At 42.0% G+C, this 22,506-nt stretch overlaps 1 protein-coding gene across 8 annotated transcripts in view; it reads right to left on the reverse strand.

The window, feature by feature from the left end:
- Positions 1–22,506, reverse strand: part of LOC119660590 (serine/arginine repetitive matrix protein 2) — a 187,048-nt gene that overhangs the window by 101,250 nt on the left and 63,292 nt on the right. For 7 of the 8 annotated variants that reach the window (XR_005250455.1, XM_038069264.1, XM_038069261.1 and 4 more), the window contains exons 2-4: positions 5,096–5,192; positions 4,795–4,851; positions 4,275–4,417 (exon numbers count right to left, since the gene is read on the reverse strand). Coding sequence is in view for 7 of the 8 variants with exons in the window: in XM_038069264.1 (XP_037925192.1) it covers positions 4,275–4,417; positions 4,795–4,851; positions 5,096–5,192 (297 nt within the window). In the remaining variant the exon portion in view is untranslated. The remainder of the gene's footprint in view (positions 1–4,274; positions 4,418–4,794; positions 4,852–5,095; positions 5,193–22,506) is intronic. The other variant, XM_038069260.1, reaches the window with a different exon arrangement.

Consider the following 22,506-nt stretch of genomic DNA (forward strand, 5'->3'; position numbering starts at 1 on the left):
CAGGTGTTCCCCGAAGTGTAACATAATATATGACAGAGTGTTCGGCCTTCGCGTACTTATAACCTAGCAGTGGTGGTAGGTGTAACGCGCCCCCGGGAACGTGGAACTTTACGAATATGAAAACATTGATGCCATCAAAGTAAGCCTCCAAATGGTAAAACTAGACCTGGTGAACGAAACGACGGAGGTGGTCCTTATTACCAATCGCAGGAAGAACAATGCTGTCAAAATCCGGGTTGGTAATCACGAGGTCGTTTCAAAGTTGATCATCACAGGTATCTTGTGGATAATGTTAAGCTTCAAGTGGATTATGGGTGCCAAAATTTAGTCGCCGGCTTTTTATCGCAGGGGTCCATCCTACTCGTCGTGGCTGAAGGATGAGTTCGGCACACCAGGTGCGCTGAGGATGTGCAGCGCATATAGGACAGTATCGGGTGGAACGGCGTGCATCACCTCGTAAATGATTCTCTTGGATTTTTTCTAACGGATGAGGAGGAGGGCTACTCCGCCCGATGTAATCATGGACTACCGAAAAGTCACTAAGGAAGAGGTGTAATGAATAATTCTAGAAAAGGCTGTTGGACCAATACACTGATCCCGTGTATTGAGAAATTGGTCGAGGGAAAATAAGGAGAATTGAATTACCACCTAACATAGTTCCTTACGGGAAATGGTTGATACAGGAGGCATTTGCACCGCTTCGAATTGAACGAGTTCTCCGACTGCCCCGAATACGACGTAACTCCAAAGGACCTGGAGTATGTTATCCTCCATTGCCCGAAATTCGCGGATGAAAGTGGGACGTTAAACGACAACGACAAGTTATCGAATTCCATAATCTCGTGGAGGACATGCTGAGGGCGGGAGGAAATTGGGGTGCGGTAAACGCAACTACGATGCACGAAAGACTTAGGAACTGATTTAATGATGCTGGTGTAGACAGCCCTTGCCGTGAAGTAACACTTCATGTCGAAAATCCTTTGGTCTTCGCTTTGAGGAAAAGGCAACAGTCGCCGATTTTACAGATGACTTGGTGGTAGTTTCTAGTGCCGAATGCATCGAAGAAGAGCAATGAAACCATTCATGCCATCAACTTAATGTTAGAAATAGTTAAACTTAATCTTGTGGAAAAAAGAGCAAAGTGGGTTCTTACTACCAATTGTGAGAATAATGATATATTATTACTTGTATTTATCATTACGAGATCCCCAAGAAATCCCTTACTGAATAGCTGAAGTAACGACTTATGCCAAGCTGAATTTAAAGAAGCATTTGAATTATATACGAGAGTAGGCAGCAAAGATTACCCTTATATTTCGAAAGGATTGATCAACAACTTCACACAGAGGAGAGTGAGTTCACCAAACCATCTAATTATACTAAGTGTGGAGCTAGAAGGAGAACGAAACCATACGATGCGAATGTGAATTTCCGACAAGCGACCAGAAAGAAATTATTTAGAAGAGCACATAACGGTAAAAAAACCCCTGAAAATGATCTCAGGATATACATATATATACAGATTCCGCGGGATGAGGGTGAGTGAAATTGGCATTATGAAATGCAAGTCCTTACGGAACACGATGATTATTAAGAATATGTATTTACATATTTAGGTTGGGTTCGTCATTGTGTTATCCATCCAGTCCGAGGCTCCTGTTGCGGCTTCGTAACTTCGGTTTTCCGTTTGTCAGCCCTACCCAACCCCCAACCTGGAGGACCAGTTGGTACAATTCGTCCCGTTTTTAGGTGCGGGAGACTAGTCTTCATCCTTCTCCGTCTGCAGTTTTTCGTTAAGAAAGAGCTCCCGCGGTCACCACGTGGAGGTGGAGATTGGGTTTGGTAGTAGAGCTGGTGGTGTTGGTTCAGCAGGCGTTTCCCAGGCTTTATGCTCCATCGTAGGTACCAATCCTCGTTTCGTTCTGGGACCTATACTACCCTTTGACCCCGCCCTCCCTATCAAGGGGTACGATCCTCTTTAAGTCCATCCAACTACTGGCGACCTGATACGTACAAACTGCCTTCATCCAGATCAAGCAGGCGGCGCGAGATCTTGGGTTGCATATCAATGAGGGCAAACCAAAATATATGGGCAACGTCAGCACCAAAAACCAATCAACCAACAACACAAAACCGCACTGGTCAAACGGGAAGAATAAATATAGGAGACTGTAGCTTTGAGACCGCTGATAATGTCTCCGCTCTAAGGTCGAAAATCACAATCGATAACAGCTATGACGATGAAATCCGCGCACGGTTGTTGGCTGCCAACAGAGACTATTTCAGTTTACAAAGACTGTTCCGTTCGAAACGTCTCACCATAGGGTGAAAGCTCTTACTGTAGAAGACAATGATCTTGCCAATTGTCATGCATTCCTCGGAGACTTGGGTTCTTAACAAGATGAATTGCGAACTCTGGACCGCGTTCGAGAGAAGAATCCTCCGAAGAATTTTTGGCCCCCTACATGACGATGGACGATTCCTATTAACATAAATGCACCGGTATATCAAAAGTTTCATGTTTCATGCTCTGAAGTTTTTGATAATGCGTAAGACGGCGAGGGGCGATGGTCCCCATAATTTAGTTAAAGCTCTGGTTTGATTGAGTATAATTCGATAAAAGTGAATGCTGGAGTAGTGATCTAACCGTTCTGCGGTTTTATCAACAAGGGTGTGCTAGAATAGGCTAGGGATCTCGTTGCGAAATAATTGTTCATTATAGTCACTTCGGCAATGCTATGGAGTATTTCCGGGATTTTTGGCTCCATTAAAAAAAAATACATTTTTATGCATTCGTTCGAAACTTGCTTACCCCAATTCACTAACATGAAGGTAGATTTTCACTTTCCTTGCTTTAGTCTTGGAATTCTTATCGATGTATTAATTGGGCAGCACAAGAAAGGCAATTCTTCTCAGGAGCAGGGGTAGGGGTTATCAACGAGCCAAATATTTCGTTGGAGTGCATGTGCGGCTTAGCGTCGTAAGTTATATTGGTCGTTTTGTAGACCGCTTTCTTTGCTCAGTCTTATGCTTCTTTGACACTCGTAATGATCGGTAGTGGTATGAACCAGGTCGGTGGTATGGTGCGCGTCATTTTAAGGGCATAATGACAATCCAGGCTAATATTAATGTGCAATGGCGTTGGTAACAAGAAAGAGGTGGAAATAGGGGAACGGCTCCTAAAATGCTAGGAATTTCCATTACGCGGTCATCAAATCTTTTAATGGGGTTGCAGGAAATCTCAGAGATGGCAATGCCGACCCCATGTTGAGTGTATCCCAAAATGACGTATAGCAGGAATTCTTGGTGCACCCTTGCATTATCAGTGAAGATATTGATGCGTTTCTGCCCGAATTTCTTGCTACTTATAATGTCCTGCCAACGTGCGAATGTTAAATATGTAGACCATCCATCCAGCATATTAATCCATCGTTGCTTTATCCAGCCTTTTGGTTGTTTTCTATCGACTACGATGTTGAGACCAATCTTGGCGAATGAGTTATCCCTAATGATCATCATGAAAGATGGGTGCAACCTGCTCTCATTCGCTGATCTCAACTAAGAATAACTTGGGTTACGTTTCTCAGTTTCTGACCAAAGCTCTATATACTCATAGTTAATCATTAGTAACACAACAACATTGAATATGAACTAAAAATAAAACCAAAATCAGAAGAGGAAATGAAAGTCGATTGGCTTCACAAGTTCCAGATTGTGATCGTTATATGATGTAGTAAAGTAAATTATGAATTTGGTAAGGTTATTATCTGAATCAAAACAAAATGGCAAAACGGTTCCAAAAAAATCAAACCAAGTATCGAGCATTTGAAAATACGCTTCCTATATGCCGTCAGGGTTCTACTATTTCAATAGCTTAAAATTAGTCGATTGAATAGTAACTTATATCTACTTAGCCAAATTTCCGCTGTACACTGAAATCAATTAAAAAGGAAGTTCCAATTTGTGTCTCCCAATTTCGTATACTTATGATATCCAATTCAGAAGCAGCTACAGTATAAAGATCAGTGCACACTTTTAAATATAAAGAACTGTTGAAAAACAAAGTTCAGAACAAAGTTGGATAAGTATATTTTACATTTTGTCAGATAAACCTGTGAAAACTATGTACAATTGTGCATTCAAAAAGTCAATAATATCTTTGATAACTGCAATTCATTGAACAAAAGTGCTTGCCTTCTACAAAGAAATCGTGTCCAACCAAACATTGAAATTTCTGTTAAATCAAGTTCTATTTTAATCATTCAAGGACTTACCCTAGCGCGAGTTACAGATTCGTTATCATTTCGTAAGTTTGTTGCTGATGGTGCATTGCCAGAACCACTAATGAAATCATGTGTCCTATATGCCAATTCGGGGCACTTTTTACGCCTGGGCAGAGGTGGTTCGTTGATCGGACCTTGAAATTTATTCAGATTAAATTTTCTAGGATATTAGCAAGTTCTTTTTCGGGTAAAAACATAATTTTGTTGCAGGTGTGGTGTGCAAAAAGTAAGGAACTGTAGATAATAATATTGTATTTTAGAATAATTTCATATAGCATAAATGTACGTCTTCGAAATATCGCATATGGTACATTACTATACATTCATTACGATCAACAGAATTTCAACAAATACTAGCGACATCTCCACAGTTGATTACTCAATAGCGACTTAGCGCAGTTTAGCAATAACATCCAATCTTGCATATATGTATGTAGGTGAAATAGTCGTTGATTTATGGTTTCTTTGATAAATGACAGAAAAATGGTTCTTTGTTCTAATACAATCCCACCTTCAGTAGACTTCTCATCCTCCATCGATTTGGAAAAGAAGTGTTCCGTTGAGCTGGCTGCATATTAAACGAAGGATTAAACTAAGGTCATGTATCAGAAGCATGTAAAATGAAGCGTCAAATCACGAACTTTTTGAAGATGAATCTCTTTCTAGACTTTTGGCGGAATCTTATTTTTGAGCCAATTTGTTTCGCCAAGTAACCTCTTGAAATTTTGAACTAAATACGTGTAATTCTAATGGTGTTCTTTGTGGATTGAAAAAACTTATCTGTAGAGCAACTGAATGAGACGCCAACTTACCGAATTGGTTAGGTACGGGAGGCTTCCGAACCACCTCTGGGCGAGAATTTCCCGTGTACTCATGCCACCGATATGTGCTCCGGTATTCCGAATGGAGCTGAAAAAGGGAGAAATTGGTTAAAACTGTGAGAAATAACAACATTAATTAATTTATTATTGTTGAAGGGTAAAGGCTACTGTTTTTGAACTATTACAATCCTCTAAAGTAGGTATTTCACTTCACCGCCCTCAACGCCATGAATTTTGTAATGAAAATAATGAATTACTGGCAAAATATTGACTACAACAATCTTACATTAAATTTCCAATAAGAGTTAGTAATGCATTTAAATTTTTTAAAAAATATCAAAATAAGGGAGGGTCCACCCCCAACCCCACCCCCAGTTAGATGAAATTCGTACGGATATTTATACACACTCACATACAAATTTGGAATGAAATAAAGCTCGACAACCATTTTCATCTTTGGCAAAGGTCTTTTATTCTAAAGCACAACAGTTCAAACGTCACAACTCAAAAACAAAAGTTTGTGTTCATACCGCAGTTTTGACTAGTGACTGCGACCTACGTTAATTAGAACCGAAGAAATATTGACTCTTTGATGAATCCATCTAATTCAGAAAATTATTCATCGAATGCTTAATGATAGATCAGAAAATTCGCCTTTAACGATAAATTCGTCATCATCTTTAAAGTTTTTTGTAAAGTAAAACCTGTCTGTCCTTTACAGCAGATTTACTCGAAAACGATTGAACCGATTGTGACGAAACTTGGTGAGAGGGTGCAGTCTGTGCATTCCTTCACATACACCAAGTGGCGCCATTTTGTGTTGAGTTTAACGGGGGGCGCCTCATACATGCGAAAGGGGGGTGTAAAATTCGTTTCACAGAATATGAAACGACTTGATTAGTACTTCGATATAGGAATCAGATTTCCAACTTAAAAGACAATCATGATATATATATAACCAGGCATCCCGTTCATTAGTTGATACAGTAGAGATAGAACACCGCCTCAACTTTCGCTTTTAAATGCTCGAAGGCAATATAGTCGAAATTATTTTCAAAGTGGCCTTATTTGACAGCACTTCTGACGCTTCCTCAGGCTGTTCTGTGTCGAAATCCTCTTCATCTAAGCAGATTTCGCTACTGGAACAGTCGGTCAGTGGCTCCTTCTTTATCGATTTCGAGAAATTCTGTTGCGTTGGAATAGCCCTCCCCAAGTGTTCCTGCAAGCTGAAAAATAGAAAAAAACGTTGCTAAGGGCAAGTCATCCTCAGGGTTGAATTCTTCTGATTCAGAATCATTTTTGTCAAATCCAGCTTTTCTAAAACAGTTTATAATTGTTCCTAGTTGCACCTTAATCCAGGCTACTTTTATGAAATGCACAGCCTCCAAGACGTTAATTGGTTTCTTCGCCGAAGAAATGTCAATGCTTGCCATGATGTCTTTAACATGCATGCTTCGATAGTGAACTTTGAAATTTTTAATAACGCCCTGGTTGACAAGCTGATGTCGTGTTGCCTGGAAGAAAAATAATTTATATATTTTATAGTTGCAAGTCGCGAGGATGCACTTATCTGATTTGAGAGAGAGCAAGCGTTTCTAAAGAAAAGACCTGTTTTGTCAGCATTATAAATGTCCTGAGGTCTTTCATCAATTAGAAGTGCTGGAAGGTTTTTTTTTAAAAATTGTTCAACGTCTTCTGGACTAATAGCAGAGCAAAATGTTATGTTGTGTCTATTGCGAAATCTTTGCAGTAAACCGGTAGATCCGGTAAAATCTTTAACTCCTTCTTTTGAACAATTGGTCCCGATAATGGAGTGTTTTGACTTCGGACCTTGTAAAATCAGTCATAAACCATGGCATCAATATTTTTCCCTTTTGAAATGATAAAGTTTTTTTTACTGTTAATATTTTCTCCAGCAGCCCAGGCCCTCGAAGCCTCTTTGTTACATACAATAAGGAAAGCCTGCGTCTTTAAAAATTAATTTACCAATATTGAAACTGGTTTAGATTATTTGCCTATAGTTTTACCTTTTGGCTAGCACACGCACTGATGTATTTTCATTTTCATATGCGGTGCGAATATATATATTCTCTTTTAAAGAAAACATTTTCCTCTCTGCCATTATCAATTATTTTACCTTTTGGACTTTTCACTTCAATTTGCTACGATTGAATGAGACAATTTTGCGCTCATAAACGAAATTAGCACATACATTTCTTATCAGGGGAGTCCCCAAATTAGTTTGTGGACTTTTACGTTTGAATTCGTACCTAGAATTTTGCGCATCGTGTACGTGTACTTTTCAAGAGGTTCGTGTCCGGCTATGATTTTTTTAAATTATAAAATCGACAGTTCGCCTCTTGTCAAAAGGGTTGTCCCCCCAGGAGAAGCAAATTGTTCTGACATATAGAAAAAAATCATAATCAGAGAAAAATTGTCTGCTCAAGAGGGGCCTGTTAGGGGTGTCCGCTAAGAGAGATCTCTCTGTAACGTCTTTATTTCAAACTAATATTATTTTTTTTACACGAGGTTAGTTCCAAACGAAACTATTAACTTAATTTGACGACAAAAATCTATTCAACCTAACTAATAAAAATTATTAAGTGCAACTCTCTATCGTTGTGATAACAGTGAATAACAAGTCGGGAAACCGGAAGCTGGATGCTTCAGGTACGAAAGGTTTTGTGTATTTCTTAGTACGTAGCACATAATATATCCATATATTATGTGAGAGTATCCACTTTCCGGTGATATTGACTATGAAGTCTTCAATTTTCAAAGAAGCAACAAATTTGAGGTATTATAACTTTGTTAGTAATAGTGCGATTTCCACCAAACTTGGTAAGATCATGCTCTATATTATAGCCTATATCACTACAAAATTTCACGGTACTAGGATGAACTTAAGGGGGGTTTCTAACCAATTACAAAAAATTGTAGTAATATACTATTATTAACTTTATTTAAACAGATATTGGCATGGAAGGTATTTCGGAGCCCAGGCACCACATAGTGGCAGCTTTCTGATTTTTTTCAGATTTTTGGGTTGGGTAGTTTCTGAGAATGGCCCCCTTAAAGAAGTGATCACTTTCAACCCCCCGCGCTCCCCACCCTTCCAACGAATGTCAAAACTAATATCGGCTTTGAAAATTACTAATTGAGACCTTTAATTTGATACCCCACATGACTATATTTGGTGGAAAAAAATGTTACACCCCCCTTTTGCATGTATGGGGACCCCCCCTTAAATTCGACGTAAAAGGATGTAATTCAGTGTATGCGTGAGCGTTCATAGTTCCCACCTTTCTACCAAATTTGGTGTCAATCGCTATAACCGCCTCCGAGAAAAATGCGTGTGACGGAGAGACAGACAGACAGACAGACAGTAAACCGATTTTAATAAGGTTTTGTGTTTACACAAAAGTCGCGGTTCAAATCTCACTGGTGGCAGCGGAATTTGTATCGTGATTTCACGTCGGATACCAGTCGACTCAGCTGTGAATGAGTACCTGAGTCAAATCAGGGTAATAAGCTCGGGCGAGCGCAATGTTGAACACATTGCCTCCTAGTGTACCGTTACGGTCTTGAATGAAGTGCTCTAACACACTTCAAGGCCCTGATCCAACATGGATTGTTGCGCCAACGATTATTATTATTATAAGTCGGGAAACCGGAAGCTAGACGGTTTTGTGTATTTCTTTTATAAGGAGATTTGAGTGTGCATTTGTCCCATTAGTATGTAGCACGTAAAATATGCATATATTATGTGAAAATATCCACTTTCAAGTGATATTGACATTCATAGTCTTGAATTTGCAGAGAAGCGGCAGTTTTGACCTAGTATAACTTTGTTAGGAATAGTGCCACATTTCGTGATTCTAGGGTGAACTTGAGGGAGGTTTTCCTGTCAATTACTAAAAATTATAATAATGTACTATTATTAACTTTATTTGAGCAGGTATCGGCATGTAGGGTATTTCGAAGCCTAGATATAGTGGCAGCCCCCTGATTTTTTTCAGATTTTTTGGTTGAGTAGTTTCTGAGAATGGGTTCGTTAAAGAAATTATCACTTTCAACCCCCTGCACTTCCACTTTTTCAACAAATGTCAAAACTAAGACCGGCTTTGAAAAGTACTAATCAAGACCTTTAATTTGATATCCCACATGACTATATTTGATGAAAAAAAAATTTACACCCCCCTTTTGTATGTATGAGGACCCTCCCTTAAATTCGACGTAAAAGCATGTTACTTACTACATGCGTGAGTGTTCACAGTTCCCGCCTTTCTACGAAATTTGGTCTCAATGGCTACAACCGTCTCCGAGAAAAATGCGTATGACGGACAGACAGACAGACAGACAGACAGATGGACAGACAGACAGACAGTAAACCGATTTTAATAAGGTTTTGTGTAAACACAAAACCTTAAAAAGGATGGAAAAGGCCAAGAACGTATACTTTTTCTGTATGAGTTCAGACTCGGTCATAAAGCAGCGAAAGCGACCAGGAACTTTAGCAGCGCATTTGGAACTGATACGGTAAGCGAACGAACCACATGGCGGTGATGATCGGGCGACGTAAACCTTCAAAGCGGGCCACGTGAACATCCAGGATTATCGATTGACAACAACGATCTGCGTGCTAGTCGAATCCGACAAACGTCAGTCTGTGAGAGACATTGCAGAGAAACTAGGCGTACAATATTCAACAGGCATTTGCAATAACATGGAAAGGTGAAAAAGCTCGACAAATGGGTTTGGCGTGGCCTTACGGAACACAACATGGCGCTTTGAATAGAAATTTGCGGTTCTTTACTCTCCCGCAACAGAAGCGATCCGTTTTTGCACAGAATAGTGACATGTGATGAAAAGTGGATATTATATGACAATCGTCGCCGATCAGCACAATGGCTAGATGCTGATGAACCACCAAAGCATATGTCGAAACCGAGCCTTCATCCGAAGAAGGTAATGGTGATTGTTTGGTGGTCTAGAATTGGAGTTATCCACTATTCTTTTTTCCCACCTGGAGAAACGATAAATGTACAGAAATACTGTGCCCAACTCCACGAAATGCACCAAAAATTGAGTATTCACCGGCCGAGATTAGTCAACAGAGATTGTGTGATACTTCTTCACGACAATGCAGAACCTCATGTTTCCAGAACAACGGTTCAAAAGTTGAACGAATTGCAGTATGAGACTCTGCCTCATCCACTATATTCACCGCACCTTTTGAAAACCGTCCACCACTTTTTTAAACATTTGGATCATCTTTTGGTGGAAAAACAATTTAGGAATGAAGAGGCCATCAAAATTGCCTTCGACGAATTTATCAAGACCTGAAAATTGCCTTCGACAAGTTTGTCAACACTTGAAATTTGGACTTCCACGAAACTGGCATACATGCTCTTGTATCTCGCTGGGAGAAGTGTTTTGAATCGACTGGCACCTATTTTGATTAATTAAATAAATTTTTGAAAGCTTTACAGTCATTTCAAATTTTAGTATCAAATCGGCCATTCCATGTGCAGCAACCTAATAGTTCGTAATGTTCATGCATTCAGTTTATTAGGCAATTCGCTTTATTATTACACCAACATTCAAAGTCTTAGAATTTGGATTGAGTTGTTTCTGAGAACGGGTCCTTGGAGGACTTGACCGGACCTCCGCACTCCTCCCCTTTGTAATCGGTATTGTATAATAATACCGGCTTCATAGTACTAATCGGGACCTTTAATTTAATACCCCACGTTACTACATCTGGTAAAAACAAATTTTACACCCCCCTTTTGCAAAACTCACAAGCCCCACATCTCTACAATAGGGGTAACTGTTTCTGAGATAAGAGGTGTGACATACAGCCGGCCAGACCGATAGACAGGCAGACGAATTGACAGACCGGCAGCTAGACAGGAGGGTGGTCTTTCAGACAAGCAGTTTGGATTCCGAAAGGCAAGATCTACTGTCAATGCGCAGAAAAACCAATAATAATAATAATCGTTGACGCAACAATCTATATTGCATCAGAGCTTTGAAGAGTGTTAGAGTATTTCCTTCAAGATCGTAACGGTACACAACAGTAGTACACTGTAGGAGGCAATGTGGCCAGCATTACGCTTGCCCGAGATTATTACCCTGACTTAACTGAAGTACTCATTCACAGGTGAGTCGACTGGTATCCGACGTCAAATCACGATACCGAACCGCGAACTTCCGTACAGCCATGTACTTTAACCACTCAACTATCCGGACACACACGGGCACATCCAGAAAAAGCAATAGAGATCAATAAATCTTGCATGGTAGTTACTCTCGACGTGAAGAATGCCTTCAACACGGCGAAATAGAGTAAAATAATTGCGGCTTTAGCCAAATTAAATAAATACCTAGTGCACAGAGTCATGGAATTTCTCCGGGAGAGCATATTGTGTTACGATTCGGACAATGGATCTACGACGTATAAAACAACTTGTGGGGTTCCACAAGAATCAGTCCTCGATCCTCTCCTATGGATAATAATGTATGACGGAATTTTAAAATTGCAACTGCCCAAAGGAGTGATAATCATTGGCTTTGCAGACGACATCGGAGTGAATATCATGGCACAAGATATTAATGAGATTGAGGTACTCACAAACGGCGCAATTTTTGAAATCAGATCTTGATTAAAGGAAGCTGGTATGATCCTCGCAGAGCATAAAATCTAGGTAGTTTTGATTATCAAGCGAAGGATGCAAACGTTGATAAAGGTCAGGATTGGTGAACATATCATACAATCGCAGCCGACGCTTAAATACCTAGCATGGTATGGTTGATCAAAAACTGAAATTCAAGTCCCATTTTGAAAATTTAGCAACCAAAGCTCCCTGAGTGGCTACCTTTTTGGCAAGAATGTTACCAAATACAGGTTGTTCCGGGCAAAGCCGTGGGCTCCTGATCTCGGGAGTTATCAGCTCCATTTTGCTTTATGCAGTTCCAGTCTGGGCACCGTCTTTGAAGTTGAAAGCAAATAGAAGAAAAATCGCAGCCCCATACCAATTGAGTGCACTGCGTACGTCGTGCGCTTACCATACAACATCAGACGAAGGTGCCTGTGTGATAGCAGGCGTGGTCCACATCGACATCTTGCTGAACGAGAGTCGACGCCTCTATGGCCCAGTCATATGCAATCGGCGATTCCTGTACCTATCGTCGGCAATTGGCACGAAGTGAATCTATTTTGGAATGGCAAAAAAGATAAAATGATTCACCTAAAGGATGCTGGACACACAGGATTATTCCGGATACCTCAAAATGGATCAAACGAAGGCACGGTGAGTTAGTTACCACCTAATTCAATTCCTAAGCGGACATGGAGGGTACCGTGTATACCTTTATTGCTTCGGGCGTGACGACTCCCCATATTGCCTGACATGCGTGATGATACCGGAAGATGCGGAGTATTTTGTTTTTAACTACCCGCGGTTCGCCGCACACAGAGCGGAGGCGGAAATTGACGCCGGGGCACGGTTGACACCCGAGAATATCGTGGACCACATACTAGCCTCTGAAACGTCTTGGAGGGCGGTGGAAAAATTAATGAAAGCGATCCACAATCTGCTGAGGAAGGAGGAGTTTCGGAGGAAAGTTGCAAATAACAACACGAGGCGCAGTTCGTAACTGATTCTGCCCCGCCACATAATACCGAAATGGTAGTTCCGCGGGGTAAGCGAAGGAGAAGGAGGTGGTTTTAGTGAGTAAAAGTCTCACATAACCGTATGGCAGGAGCCAGAGGTAGGTTTTGAACCTTTCCAATTTCCAAGGCATAAAAAAAGGTAGCTAGACAGCAAATCGATTTTACACAAAACCTAAAACTTATATTCAGTTACGACGATGAAATCCGCGCACAGTTGTTGGCAGCCAACAGAGCCTATTTCAGCTTACAAAAACTGTTCCGCTTGAAACGTCTCACCATAGGGTCAAAGCTCTTACTGTACAAGACAATGATATTGCCAGTCCTTATGTATTCCTCGGAGACTTGGGTTCTTAGCAAGAAAAATTTCGAACTCTTGGCCGTGTTCGAGAGAAGAATCCTTTGAAGAATTTCTGGCCCCCTACATGAGGATGGACGATTCCGTAGCCTACATAACGACGAAATCTATGAGCGATACCATGACCGTCAAGTTGTGGATAAAATCCGCCTCAATAGGTTACAGTGGGCGGGTCACTTAATCCGTATGGATGAGGATGACCCAGCCCGGAAAGTCTATAAGGGCAATATCTATGGTAGAAAAAGAAGACGAGCCAGGCCCTGCCTAAGATGGAGCGATGGCGTAGGTCAGGACGCCAGACAGCTTTTAGGGATATCGAATTGGAACTCGGCACAAAACCGGGATGTCTGGAGTCCTTATTAAGATAGGCCTAGACCGGATACCGGTTGTTGCGCCGTTGATGATGATGAATATATAATATATTCATCATGAGTTACTAAGTGAATTCTCAAAACATGGTTTACTATTGATCTACTTAAATACAATTTTTACTAAAGCATAAATGAACTCAGCAGGATTTATGACACAGCTGAGCGAGTAAAAATAGCATTTGTTTCTACATGGAAAAGCGTGAGCACAGCTTTTAAATCTGACCTTATACCACCATAGATACTTCGTAGCTTATCTTCCAAATCTTTATATACAGAATTTACTGAATGTCCATAAACTTTTCAATTTATAATAGAAATAAGGTACTAGAAAAGTAACCGGGTTCCATTATTTTCAAAAATTATTTCATAGTAGAAACCCCGTCATCCTTTTTAATATTATTTGAGGCGAACCACATAAAATTACAAGTTCAGTTTCCAGACTCCTCCTCCAAAATGACATCATCAAGGACATTTCGTAATAAAATAATTTGAGCGTTTTGAAGTACTTTTTACATTTTATCGTTTTATTTTCCCTCCGACACTATTCGTAAAAAGGTGCACCCCCCGTTACAGCTGGTTGGAGGCACAAAGATATATTCCTACTTTCCAGTTAATTCGCCATTCGTGTGCGATGTGATCTGTGATTAATAGCACTGGTCGTATCACGCAATCCAGCTTTCCGGTGTAGGTCGAGAGATATGTAATTTTCAAGTGCATATATATATGTAGAGCACATTTAGACATACTATACAGACAAGCTATTCGGCTAAGTTTAGGCTAATGTATCCTTTTCAAGAGCTCTATATTTTCGCGCTTCAGGTGCGCCTTTTAACGTACTTGGCAAGGGAATTTTCATTGCGGCTAAGAAGGAGACACCTGTGAATAGTTACGTTTATCGATTTTTCAATAAATTTCACGTCGGGTTATAAATAGTGGGACTCGTTATTAGAAGTAGGTGTTCACGGTTGACCTGAACTCACTGAACTGGCCACAATTAATGCTCACGTCCAATAAATTATTCATATATTCACTTGTGGTTCGAAAATTTAACGTAATATTTTGGGTGGATTAGAAGATTTCTGCTTTGTGTCCAGTTAATGAAGAATAGTGGAGCCATGTTGTTCAGGATTATAGTGAAAAGGTCGAAAGAGATTAGTAGAATGCATTAGTCTAACGATTACTTCGTATTTGTTTATGGTTGTAATTACGTTATGTAATAGGAGGGAATATCATGTTAGATGCGAATGTTAAACTCCAACGGAATATCAACATATTGTAATAGTAGTTGAATTTGATAAATATGATGTAGGGAAACAGCGTTAATTCATACATTCCTTGTATTTTTAATAGTAAAGAAGCTTAATAGAAAAGCGGGTATAAATTTCTAAACATCTTATTTTTGGTCTTATTACCAATACAATGTCAGACATCCCAACGGAAGCATGACCACAATCAACTTAGAATTTATTGAATTGGCTACTAGCGAATAACTACAATGCAATACCATGCCCCCGTCCCCCAAAGTACTAAGTATCAACTGCCGATCAGGAGAATTCTCTTCATTTAGGGAATACAGTATTGAGGAGTCTGGTTAGCAACTTGTTGTAGGATTATACTGTAGACGATATCTCCTCCCTGCAACCCACCAATAACACATATAATGCTTCGTAAGGCCCATATACATATATTTATGTGTTCACGTATCGTAATATTGTTCTCGATGCCTTCTATGCTTTTACGAGTTGAAGCCTTTATTTGAACACCATGATTAAACTGCCGGCATTTGTATGTACAAGTACCGTGCACTTTCACACAATTGGTGAAGAGTTCCATCAGGGTTAAAATGTTCATGGTTTCCCATGCATAATCCCACGTTCCATTATTTGCTGCAGAATACAAATTTGCAATGATCTGAAAAACACAGTGTATCCAGTAATTACAAATTCAAATTACTTATGCACGAGTTGTTTGCATAACTGTTTACCACGCGTTCGGGAATGGAGAGAAGTGAAAGCTTTTATCTTTCAATATTTTTTGGGAAACAATATGTGGGGGCGCATTACTTAAAAATCAAATCATGTTACAATATTTTAGAATGTGTGTATATATATGTGGTGTTCCAGGTTAATGCCAAATTCAGTTGGAAACGCAGAGCTACATGCGACCAGGCGCTTTCGTGGGTTGCGGATAATGACGTGACCCACCAGGTCAGCCATGAACATCGCAAGTTAATCTTGTAAATAGGTAGTCGCAGAACATTTGTGGTATCGCTTATAAATTCCGTCATTATATACTTAGGTTAAGGAATCGTCCATTCTTATGCAGGGGGGCAAGGGATTCCTTCTCTCACGCGGCTAAGTCTAGAATAGTAAGCGCTTTGACCCTATGGTCCGATGGATTTCGTGATCATAACTTTTATCGGTTGTGACTTTTGTCCATAGACAGGAAAAATTATCAACGGTTTCAAAGTTGTATTCTTCAATCATTGTTATTGGGGTCAAGCAGTGCACTGCAGGATAGACTGACGGGGAACATAGCTCCCTGAAGCCAACCTATCTCTCTTTGAGGATAAACTGTCTCTCCTCTGGGGCGGTGCGCGGCTTTTCAGGGGCCAAGCCTCTCGTCTACCAAGACCGTTAGTGAGGCGTGATAGCGACACCCTGTACGAGGTGACCCTACTATTAACAAAACGCTACGGATCTAGACTGGGGAGTCGAAAAACAAATCCTCTAATCCCGGGTGTCATGCGAACCGTGCCCATTGGATACTTTGCAGTCGGGGGTAATTGACTGTATTCCAACGGAGCCTCATTGTTACCTGGTCGCCTCAGTGAGTAAGTTAGAACCTACCGTGCTACGGGGGGCCATGGCACGGTGGACCTCTTCCCCATATTCGTGGGAATCAAATGAGTACAAGCAACAAAGAAAAAAAAAATGAAAACCAACAAAGCGGGGAGCCATACCGCACCAAAACTGGTTAATCAGGCGGAGGCACGTCTCCGAAATACTGAGAGGCAAGTAATTACATCCAAGCAAAAGCACATCTGAGATGAATATGCCAGACGTCAGGAAGGAGATAGGTCTCAGTGGCGCAGGTGTTAAATGGTACCTGTGCTATCTCAAGGAAGGTCTAAAACCAGAAGAGGCCCTTAAGAAGACTGAGGACAGACTTAAGTCATCTCTATCGGAGCAAAGAAAGCGGGAAGCAGCAGAGATCAGCCCGTATGAAATGAATGCTCCCAAAAAAACCAAACTTGAACCCAAGGGGGGAGAAAACCCGGGCAGGTCAGGGGTGAAGGCAGGAAGGCAGGACAACTGGCCAAAAATGTTTCCCGAGCAACTTGTGAGGAGCAGGACACCACTGAGGACCTTGTCGTCAGGCAGGTGGACTTCGAAACTCGTGTTCACCGGGATATGCTTTCGACCAGGCCTTATATTGGTGGACTGCGCGACGGAAGACATTGCAGAGTGGGTTAGAGCGATAGTTCCTAGATTGCCAGGCTGGGAAGGGGTAGAACTGTCAACATGTGCTGGGGATGATATGCAAGGAGCCCACATGGTGACAGTTTTTCTGCCAAAAGCCGCAACAATAGAAACGGAAGGTCTTACGGGCCTCTAATCACCCAGAATAAAGATTTTCATACCCGACTATGGAGAGTCTTCAGAAGCAAGGTGGAGGGCAAGGGTAAACTCCTCACGATCGAGGTAGATGACCGATCCCTGGAGGCAATCAAACGTTGGAGTTGCCATATCAACTAACGATTTGGCAACATACCCGTGCAAGTGCACAGGGAAAAGCCGAGGAAAGACACCTCGGAGGAGACACTGGGTGAAAAGCATACCAAGGTCCCCGAAGAAGTCTCGAAAGCCATAGAGGCGGAAAGCTCTGGATTAACTAGGGAAGTAGACTTGCTGCCCAGTGAAGAGCAGAAGCTGGACGACATAGACCTAGGATTCCTAGGGCTCAGGGTGGACAGTGATGCGCAGGGAAGCGCCATGTCAGAGGAAAAGGGCGATACTCCGGCAATAACGGAGCCAATGGCCAACACTAAGATAGCCCAGATAAACCTCCACCATATGAGAGCTGCATCTGCGGTAATTGCAAGTTCCAGGGAAAACATTGGAATTAGAATTGGCTCAGGAGCCCTGGGCATGCAGGTAATTTGGGACTCCTCTTGGGAAAAACCAAGAGCTTGCATAATTCTTAAACGTAATTTAAAATACATATGTCTTTCAGAGTTCTTAACCGGGGACCTTGTGGCTATCCAAGTCTCGTTGGAAGCCTGGAGAATCACTCGAGAGGCAGTCGTGTAATCGGGATGCTTTCCAGGAGACGAAATCCGGGCTTCACCGAAACAAGTCGCAAAACCGGCAAAGTATTGTGAGAAGAGGGCGTTAACACTTCTCCTCAGCTGCGATGCCAACGCCCACCACGAAGTCTAGGGAAGCAGCGACACCAATCGTAGAGGTGAGTACCTTCTTGAATTTATTTTTTGCAATAAGTTAGAAATATATAACTTAGCAAACACTCCAACATTTGTGAACAGCACTAGACAGGAGGTACTAGACGGATGAACCCTCTATGTCTGATCACAGGATAATCAGATTCGATATTGAGGGTAACTCCGAAATAAAAATAATAATAAGGAATCCCAGGAGAACGGATAGGGAATCCTACGCAATGCACTTGAGCAACAACATTGCCTACCTTCAAGGGGGCGGTGACATCAGGAGCGAACTGGAAGGCAGGAGTGGTAAGGGGGAGCATAGCACTGGTATACATACCAAGGGCATGGAGATGGGCAAAAGTGGTCTTTATTCCGAAAGCGGGTAAAAAGGATCCTTTTCACCTTAAATCTTTCAGATCAATTTGCCTAACATCGTTCGTACTCAAAACGGTGGAGAAGGTCATAGACAACTATATAAGAACTAACGTTCTAAAGCGTAGTCATCACTGTCAACACGATTATCGGGCAGGACGGTCAACTGAAACTACTCTGTATCAGCTGACAGGGATACTACGGGGTGCCATAGAAACAAAGTGTCCGGATAGCCGAGTGGTTAGAGCACAAGGTTGTCGTACGGAAGGTCGCGGTTCAAATCTCGCTGGTGGCAGTGGGATTTGTATCGTGATTTGACGTCGGATACCAGTCGACTCAGCTGTGAATGAGTACATGAGTCAAATCAGGATAATAATCTCGGGCGAGCGTAATGCTGACCACATTGCCTTCTACAGGGTACTATGATCCTGTAGTGTACCGTTACGGTCTTGAATGAAGTGCTCTAACACAGTTCAAGGCCCTGATCCAATATGGATTGTTGCGCCAACGATTATTATTATTATAGAAACAAAAGAAATGGCACTGTGCGCGTTTTTGGATATTGAAAGAGCATTCGACAACACATCGTAGACAGAGATAAAAGATGCCCTGAGCCGCAAGGGAGTGGGAAACACCCTAGTATTCTGGATGGGCAAAATGCTAGAAAGCAGACAAATAGAAGTACCGACAGGTAAAAATTCTATTGTCATGAACACTACTCAAGGCTGTCCACAGGGTGAGGTACTATCGCCGCTGATGTGTAGTATGGTAATGGACGAACTCCGGGACGTGTTAACAAATACTGGAATACAGGGTCCAGGGTTACGCGGACGACCCTATCTGATAGAATCCAAACTGGACTAAGGGTTACTAGTGCCTGGGGCAGGAAGGTGGGACTGCGGATCAACCCAGCCAAAACCACCATAGTACTATGCACTAGGAGGCGTAAGTTTGATAACCTGAGAGCCATAAGGTTATATGATATGGAGGTGAAACGAGAAACAGAGGTCAAATATTTGGGATATATGCTAGACCAAAAATCACTCCGGAAGACATATGGCGGAAACACTTGTCGGAGAGCCACGAGGGCTTTGATGATTTGTAGATCCATAACAGGGAAAAATGGGGTTGCAGCCCGAAGATACTACTTTGGATATATACTGCAATAATAAGGCCAATGATTGCCTATGGCGCGGTAATCTGGGCAGAAACAACCGAACTCAGCACACAAGCCAGGGAATTACATGAGCTGCAAAGACTGCTTACGTGTGTATCAGTGGGGCAATGAGGACATGCCCAACGGCATCCCTGGAGTTCCTTCTGGGATTAACCCCTCTCCATCTGCACATACAGATGCAGGCAAAGAGGGCAATATTCAGGTTGGCGGGAATATGAGTGGCGGGGAGCTGCCTAAACCGAAGGAAAATTGATATTCTCTCTAGAGGGTAACCCGAACTACTAATACCAAAGGATAACATGATAACGAGGTTTCCCTTCGATAAGAAGTTTGAAGCACGTTGGAGTAACAAGGCAAACTGGGGGAGCGTGGCTGCGACATACGGCTTAAACCAGCAGCTGATTACTTGGTACACTAATGGATGCCTCGCAGCAGAGGGAGCGGATGCCGGTATCATTTGTCCAAGGAAAATGTACTTTGAGCCAATGGGTAGGTACACTAGCATATTCCAGGCGGAAATATACGCCATAGACAGATGTGCCTCCTTTAATCTCTAAAGGAACTACAGGGACAGACATAACTATTCTCATCAATAGCCAAGTAGCGATCAAGGCGCTGATGTCCAACCAGGTGAACTCCAAACTGGTGTGGGAATGTTTTGTCAAGTTCCCTTCCCTCCCTTTCTTCCTTTGCGGAGATTTTAACCTCCCTATGCTCCACTGGTCTAATCATCCTAGCCTTCCAATTCCTTCCAACAACCTCTCCTATTCTTCCTTTCCACTTTCTTCTTTTATGGACACTTGCTCCGCCTTGAATTTCAATACCACCAAAAACTCCTTGGTCCGCACTCTCGATCTCTTCCTTTCCAACCTCCCCGAGCGCCACCTCTCTTCATTTCTTTGCACATCCCCGTATGTCAAAACTAACGCTCACCACCCCATGCTAGAATTTGAAGCGGAGCTCCCTCGTTCAAAACCCAAAACCATGCGTAAATCCACTAAGTTCAACTTCTGCAAAGCCAATTTTGAAGGTCTGAACTCAGCTTTAGTGCCTTTTAACTGGGTACATATATTAAGCGACTCATCGTATGATCAAGCTCTAAACACCTTTTACAATATGCTGTCCGATCTACTCTCCTGTTATGCCCCTTCTTCCCTCTCTGCCTACATTCGCACCCAACTTGGTTCACAACGAATTTCCGTTATTAACATTCGATTGAAAGATACACCGCGGAAGAAGTTTCGGGCTTCTAAGAATGACGCCGACCTTGCTCAACTGTGAAGTTAATAGTCAGGAAAGCGCGTAGAAGGTACTTATTGAGCGTCGAAGTCGCCCTTGCCCGCGGTAACTTAAAAACCCCCCACTCAATCTCTCCCTTCTTTTATCAGTTTCGCTGACTCCACTGTCAACTCCCCACAACACCCCTGCGACCTACTCTGCATCTACTTCTCTTCAGTGTTTTCTCCCTCGAGCCCTCCAAATTGTACACCTCTCATAACTGCAGACTGCTCCGAATCTCTGGCCATTCCTCTCCTTACGCCTAGTTCCTCATTGGTAATCTGGATCCCAATGTCGGACCTGGCTCCGATGCGCTTCCTAGTCTCTTCCTCCTTAACTGTAGAAAGCACATGCTACTTTCCCCGTCTCTGGAAAGAGGCGCTTATCATTCCTATCCTTCTCTTACTGTGCATTACCGCCCCATTTCTCTTCTCTCCTCTTGCTCCAAAATTCTCGATAGATACGTCAGCGACTGGTTGACCGCGCAATTTGGTCACCTCATTGTCAAAGAGCAGCATGGTTTCGTGAAACATAGGCTTCAAACCTTTTGATCCTTAGCAACTTCGTTGCTAAATGATCTAATTCACGACAGGAGGTACATGCTATATATACCGATTTCTCCAAAGCCTTTGATACCGTTCACCATAACATTCTCCTCTCTAAACTTTCATTAATAGACTTCCCTGCTGAACAAGCAGATGCCCAGAACACAATTGGCCCATACCAAAGAGACTTCACTCCAGGCAAATCAGCAACAGATCAGATTTTCTCTGTACGGCAACCGATGGAAAAACTGTTGGAATATGGCCATCAGTTGCATCATCTTTTCATCGACTTTAAAGCCACCTATGACAGCATAGCCAGGGTAAAACTGTACACGACCATGAGAGAATTCGGTATCCCAACGAAATTGATAGGACTGACTAGGCTGACCCTGACCAATGAGCGAGGCCAGATAAAAGCAGCAGGATCACTCTCGAGACTATTCAGCAACAACCACGGACTAAGACAAGGGGATGTTCTATCATACGTTCTCTTCAACCAGGCCCTGTAGAAAGTGATTCGAGATGCAGACGTAAATGCGAGAGGCACCATCCTCTTCAAGTCCACCCAACTATTGGCCTACGGTGACGATATTGACATTATAGGAAGAGCAACTCGAGATGTACAGTCTACCTTCAACCAGATCGAATAGACGGTGCGAGATCTCTTATACATTAATGAAGGCAAGACAAAATACATGATGGCATTATCAGCGCCAAAAAACGGCATTAAGGCAGGCCTAAACCGGTTTCCGGTTGTTGCGCCGTTGATGATGATAATGATGCTCTGCGGCAACACGTAGTACCAGAGGGACTTATGTTTTGTATTAAATTGCTCTACCGCGATCGGCACGGTAAAGTACGAAAAAAAAATTCGAAATCGCTTCGTATCTTTGCCGGTATTCACCAAGGAAACACCCTCTCCCCATTTTTTTTTTATCTTGCTCTCATAGCAAAGCTGATCTTGAGCTATTTGTTCAAAAGTGGATTGATCGCTCATGCAATACCGTCTGAGACTGAATTTGAATAAAATTTTGACGACTGAACCCAATGAAATAGGGATTATCACTCTCAGTGGCAACGATCTGCCCGGAATTGAGAACTGAGCAATTTAAATATCTTGGGTCAATACTATTAGCCAGTGATGCATTGTGTTATGAAAGTGCTTCACGCATCAGCGCA

Source organism: Hermetia illucens, chromosome 6, assembly GCF_905115235.1.
Source record: "Hermetia illucens chromosome 6, iHerIll2.2.curated.20191125, whole genome shotgun sequence".
NCBI classification, from domain to species: domain Eukaryota; kingdom Metazoa; phylum Arthropoda; class Insecta; order Diptera; family Stratiomyidae; genus Hermetia; species Hermetia illucens.